This window comes from Oryza sativa, chromosome 8 (assembly GCF_034140825.1).
Source record: "Oryza sativa Japonica Group chromosome 8, ASM3414082v1".
Classification (NCBI taxonomy): domain Eukaryota; kingdom Viridiplantae; phylum Streptophyta; class Magnoliopsida; order Poales; family Poaceae; genus Oryza; species Oryza sativa.
The window spans coordinates 4,019,218-4,025,217 of record NC_089042.1 but is presented as its reverse complement, the minus strand read 5'-3'; the positions used below and the strand labels follow the sequence as shown (position 1 = coordinate 4,025,217).

Sequence of the window (6,000 nt, the reverse complement as noted above, 5' to 3'; positions counted from 1 at the left end):
GGATGATGTACCAAGTCTTGGTAAGGTTCTCATCTTTGCATAAAATTAAACCACATTCTCCACTGCATGTGTGGGCCCCCTTCAAATCCTTAATTTGAGTTTCATTCTTGCGAACGTACTCTCCAGACGGGATACTTAACGTATTAGATATAGCACTACACGGGTCGGGTCACACAACACCTAGTATCCATCGTTTACGGCTAGGACTACTGGGGTCACCAATCCCATTTTCTCCCCTAGCTTTTGTTTCTGAGTGTCAATGTTGGCCTAGTAGAGTGATTTCGCCATTGGTGTCCTTTCCGATCTCAATGCTCAAACCATGCTACCATGCATTAACACAGTTGTAGATAAGGGTCCCTTGAGAATACGCCTCCTCAACGATCAATGGTTAATGGCGGTTAGGCTAGAATAGTTAATAGTGATATCATCATTTTAGAAAATGATGTGAAACTGGGCTTAACAACGGTGACATAATATTTTTTTTGTACCCATCAACTACGTACATGATGATCAGAACATCTAACCATTTATTCATCAGAATATTTGAACAATTTTGCCATGAGATCTATTCCAATTACCTAAAATATATATATAGTTGGAAACATAACAAGATCATATGAGCAATTAGTATATATCTTATTACTGGAGGGGAGAACATTGCACATAATATTGTGACAACAAGATAAGGAAAAACAATTCTTTAACCATGGAAACTTTCTAATGAAGCTTAACTAACGATGGTTTCATGATCAGCAGCCACCATCACATTATTGAAAACTAATTAATATTTGTTACAATTGTGAAACTCCTTACTTGATAATATAATATTTATAATGTAAATGCGTGTGGTGATTTAAATGCTATATGGCTCAACGTAAAGTGATGCTATCATATCCTTGATTGTATGTGAAAAGGTGAATGAATCTGCTTGCTTGTATATATAATCCCCAGTTCGTGCAAAATCAATAACTGTTCTTGCCACGATTTTTGGCTGAAGGTTTGTTGGTGCAAGGTATTCTTTCATCATATCCTTCCACGAATCTTCTATCAACTCCTTTATCCCAATGCATGCTTCATGTATTGTTGTACCATGCTGCAGCATGTAACACTGAATTGTGGAAGCATAGTGGTCCCCTGCTTGTTCACGCTGAAACATTCCATAGCATCATGTTTTAGTTATTTATAATTGAAGTTGAAGATTAATATTTATAAAACATAAATGAATATATAGGTGTAAAGATAGAGAGATATTAAATTACCTTTGTTGAAGCAATATCATTTGAGAGCCGTACACATGTTGTGTAAGACTTAATAAGTTTTGGATAAGTCAAAAGATAATCGAGAGTATCCTCTGTTATAAAATCACCCATCCCAACTAAAGAAGCACATGCTAGTTGAAAGGCACCAACAGTCATTCTGGAAAGTTCCAGGTGTTCCTCTATTGTTTTTGGAATGTAATGATCATCACGCCATTTTATCTCTTCAGAGTATCCTTTAATTAATATCTTGAACTACATTAAAGATGTAAAAGTGTGAATTCAGTCTGTATATTGGCATAATTTTGAAGAAATATCTTTTTACCCAAAAAAAAGATGATTAAGTCATTAGAAGATCGTAAAATAAAGTGGTTACCATAGTTCCCTCTAAGGGCATCCACAATGTGGTGCAAAAGTAGTCCATAAGCATTATAATATTTCATTCAGCCACCTATTACCTTTGTGCAACTAGTCCGTATAGAAAAAATAACAAAAGGTACCCATATGCAAATAGATTACCCATATGGCGGAATAAATAATATTATCTATCTCTACTCCTCTCTCTTTTTCTAATGATACCTTGTGTCTATATATATTGTGGGATTGCTATAGTTAAAGTTCATTTATATGTGTCCCATCTATATGGATCATTTTGTCATATACATAGTTGATGCCCTAGCTAAGGATAAAATAATCAGTTCTCTCCTCTAAAATACATATATTCTATTAAGCATATATATAATCATATCAAGATTTATATGTAGGATATGACCAACAATGAAGTTTCTATACGATTTGTAACAAAAGTTATATTGTAATCAAGGATAAATAACTATATCATTAAATTTCAGTCTATTTAATAATCCCCCCAACTCCCCTCCCCCTCCTTGTTCCCAAAATATAAAGCGACTAAGAGTTTTACATGGTCACCAAATATTGTACTTTGACCATTAATTTATTTCATGATATATCATCAACAACTATGAAAGTAACATTATATGAAAGCATATCCAAATACTACGAATCTAATACAAGGATATGGTAACTACATATTTAATTGTCATATATATAAGTTTTGCCACAAATTGTTTTGAGATAGGAGACTTACCAGCTCTTTGAAATAAAGCACTCGATAACTTTTGTTTGGACCTAGTGCCTCTTCAAATGAATCAAATGTCTTTAAATAATATAAGTAGAAATCCTTCATGTATTTTGGAAGTAGAACTGTTGCAGATTCATTGCACCTATATTTTACAATCTAGTGTCATTTAATATTTTCACAAAAAACAACCAAAAGTGTAATCATGTAGGGAGCCAAATTGCAAATATTTATTAGCGTATAGTGATTTTTGATTAAATGGTTGAAGATTGGCAAGTTTGTCTAGTATACACATTTATTTTATTGGCGTTAATATTTTTTTATGTATAACAGTTCTTATGTCATTTCTTGGTAGATCATATATCCAAGATATAAGATTAATTACGTGGCTAGCTTGATTGTCTGTTCTACCTTCCTAAACTCCTAAGGTTAAATAAAATGGAAGCATTATATATTCTTGGCAAAGGTTGGTGTATGGCATGACATAGGTTCAAAGTATTACTCATGATCATGGACTCATGGTGTGTTCAGTAGCAGTGTCCCAAATATAAGCTAGTGTTGTTGCATACATGTAGGATATTGCCAAATCATTACTTTGTCTAGATAATCCATGCTAAATTTATCTTTTGATGTTTGCATTATGATGATTGCTCTGGATTATATTTTTTTTGACCTCACATTGTCTTTCCACTACTTTATGTCCATAGTATGTGTTCTTTGATTTAAATTTTTAGGATGAATTACTTTAAATGAAATGAATGAATTATTATCAATTCTGCCATGTTTTATATCTATGTTTTTATTTTTTTATTTAACCTCAGAATAATTTTGATAATTGCAATATATGTAAGCATGGTATTTGTGGATTTTATATCATTGCCTGTATCGAAGAATATTATGATTTAACTTATGTATCAACTTCATATTGCATAAAACATGCATGGCAGCAAATGACCAACTGTTAATATTACAATGAGGTTTTAAGTAACCGTTACAATTAATGCCCAGATAGGTTAAATGTTTGCATTTCTTTTTCTAAGAGAAAATTGTTTTCCTTGATCTTTGGTAATTATATATAGGAGAAAATTTAATATGCTTACTCTTTTTCTCAATTAATGAGGCATACATGGGATTAATATATTAATACAACATGGTGAATAGATTACAAGTATCAGAACATGTACGGATATACATGTGCATTGCATATATATAATTTCATAGAGTTATTTGGCTCCTTTATACTATGATTTTGTTATAATTTACTTTTTATGTGTTTAGTCTATTGTGAAATTGATTCCACATACAACTAGAAATTTCACACTTAGTATAAACTAGCTACTACAAAATAAAGATGCAATTAATATTACCACATATTATAATGAAGGCTTACATATATATCGCTTTGGCAAGCATCATGCTCTCCTCGGTTGTAGCATATGTATCAAATATATCATCTAGAATGGTGATAAATGCTGTCATCTTTGTAAGTATAATTCGTAAAAGAGAATAATGGGGCTCCGAGCATGCTCCTGTCATCCAAAAATGCATTTCCACTATTCTATCCCGAATGAAGCTTAAGTTGGATTCAACGTTAAGCTCTTTCCACCATCTGTATTGTACATAAATGTAAGTACTAACTTATTTATCATAATTTCACGAAATTGTAGAATCATTATGCACTTTAAAGTAATTAACTTACCGTGTGATAGTTTTTAACTCCTCACAATAAATAAGTTGAAGGAGATTGACATTCAACTTTGCAAATTCTAATATGGCTTCATTTCGTGTAGTCGCGCTTTCATAAATAGGAATATAGTTTTGTGTTTCTATTATTCTAACCCTCCGGAATAGTGGTGTATCAAGAGCAAGAGACACTTCATCGGCTACCGGAGATTTCAAATGTTTCAATTCTGATCTTAGGCGGTTAGTAGTGAAAACAACTGCTTCATCAAGTACTTTTTCACCATGAGTCCTCATATATGCCGCATTATATAAGCTTAAAAGACTTCTTGTGTCATCAGCAACAAAACTCCCCTCTTTGTCTTTAAAATGTTGAAATATGTCTGCAATGCAAAGGTTGATCATGTTAACTTAAAAATACGAACATTAATTGCATGTCCCCAGCTATATATGTATAGGAGAATATGCAACACAATATAGTTATTAGGCTGCATGCATGAGTATACATGAAATACATTATACTGAAATATACTTCATTTAAATTTCTCCAATCTAATCTATATAGCTAGCTTGTTTAAAATATTTCAGTTACCAGTTGCCAGGGATGTTATTAGTATATAATATATTCAGTTCATAGATGCAAACTATATATTTTTTAAAAAAACTAATAGGGTATCAAATCCTTCTTGTGGTTTTGGAACAGGGAAAGTAAAAAAAAAAGGAATGTTCCTATGTGCTAAGGGTTTAATTATAGGCCAGTAGAAAATGCATGTCCTTGCATCTATCTGCAAAATTATTGGTTTGTTTATTTGAAAATCCTAATTAATTCTTATCATCAATAAGGCCTTAAAATTACCAGATGACACATCATAGCCGTTCTTCCGTAGAAGGTAAAATCGAAGAGAAACTAGGTGTAAATCTTTATCGTTGTAGTCGGTGTTGTAAACAGTGCAGAGAAGCTCATCTATCTCGGCCTTGTAGTAACTATCCAATCCAAGTCGTTGCAGCGTGATCACAAGATCCAATATCTCTGGTACTTCATTTGAGCCCTTTACTACCTTTCTAACTTCTTCTTTTAGCACTTCAGCCCTTTCTTTCATGTAAGCATGCTGCAAATTAAGGAATACACGTCTGTCAACGATGCAACAGAGAATTCTCCGTGTATAAATATAAATATCAGTAATGTTACCGACAGATGGCACAGATACACAATTAATCTCCAATATATACACTCATCCGCTAATAATTTACTATGGTAATATAATTAGTAAAAACGCAGTGTAAATGTAATACTAATGCTGAAGTGTTTCAAAATATTATTCTATCTTATTTCTTATGCCCAATATAAAAATATCCATGAACACTGGAGAAATTAGTTTATTATTAGAGTTTATAACGTTCAGCTATCACATAGTGTAAAATGTCTCACTTATTAATTTCCTATCTACACAGAGCCAGAGAATATATATAATTAAACAAGTATAATTACCTTAGGTGCAGTAGGTGGCTGGTAACTGATGAAGAAATCGCCCCAGAGGCTGGGGTGGAAGCCGGTAGGAGCCTTTCGCTCATCGTCTTCATTGGAGAAATTAGCTGCAGGTGTCGATGACATCTTCTGATCTCTTAACAAAAAGCTCTTTCCTATTAATTGTTGCCAACCTAATTTTATTATTGTTCTGCAACTATCTGGTGAGTGTCTACTATTTGCTGCATCTCGCATGGTATTTATAGACAGTTGCACAGGCAGGCTAGCTGAGCAAGCATCAGCATGATTTCATGTTGCCAAGTCAGAATGATGTACTCATGCTTGCGTGATCCACATGTGTATTTTTTTTCCCTGACTGCTTAGAGATACATACACACACATATGTCATGACTCAAGCAGATACCTACGAGTACACACCCCTTAAATAAGCTCGAGAGATGGTAGCAAACAGTTAGGTGGTGTTAATTTGGATCCAGGGA

The 6,000-nt window shown here is 33.1% G+C and overlaps 1 protein-coding gene across 1 annotated transcript; it reads right to left on the bottom strand.

The window, feature by feature from the left end:
- Nucleotides 1–617: 617 nt before the first annotated feature.
- On the bottom strand, nt 618–5,873 carry LOC4344755 (zingiberene synthase). Its single transcript, XM_015793324.3, has 7 exons — nt 5,525–5,873; nt 4,892–5,144; nt 4,055–4,418; nt 3,746–3,964; nt 2,365–2,500; nt 1,260–1,511; nt 618–1,147 (listed from the first exon to the last, which is right to left on the bottom strand). The coding sequence occupies exons 1-7, from the start codon at nt 5,753–5,755 to the stop codon at nt 854–856; spliced, it is 1,749 nt and encodes a 582-aa protein (XP_015648810.2). The 5' UTR covers nt 5,756–5,873; the 3' UTR covers nt 618–853.
- Nucleotides 5,874–6,000: the final 127 nt, after the last annotated feature.

Bases quoted from the DNA above. Each gene is read 5' to 3' on its own strand.
- LOC4344755 (XM_015793324.3), bottom strand. From the start codon at position 5,755: ATGCGAGATGCAGCAAATAGTAGACACTCACCAGATAGTTGCAGAACA. The intron at 2,501-3,745 runs GTAAGCCTTCAT...TGTAAAATATAG, and splicing joins CTTGCCAAAGCGATATATAT to GTGCAATGAATCTGCAACAG. The intron at 1,512-2,364 runs GTAAGTCTCCTA...TCTTTAATGTAG, and splicing joins TGCTTTATTTCAAAGAGCTG to TTCAAGATATTAATTAAAGG.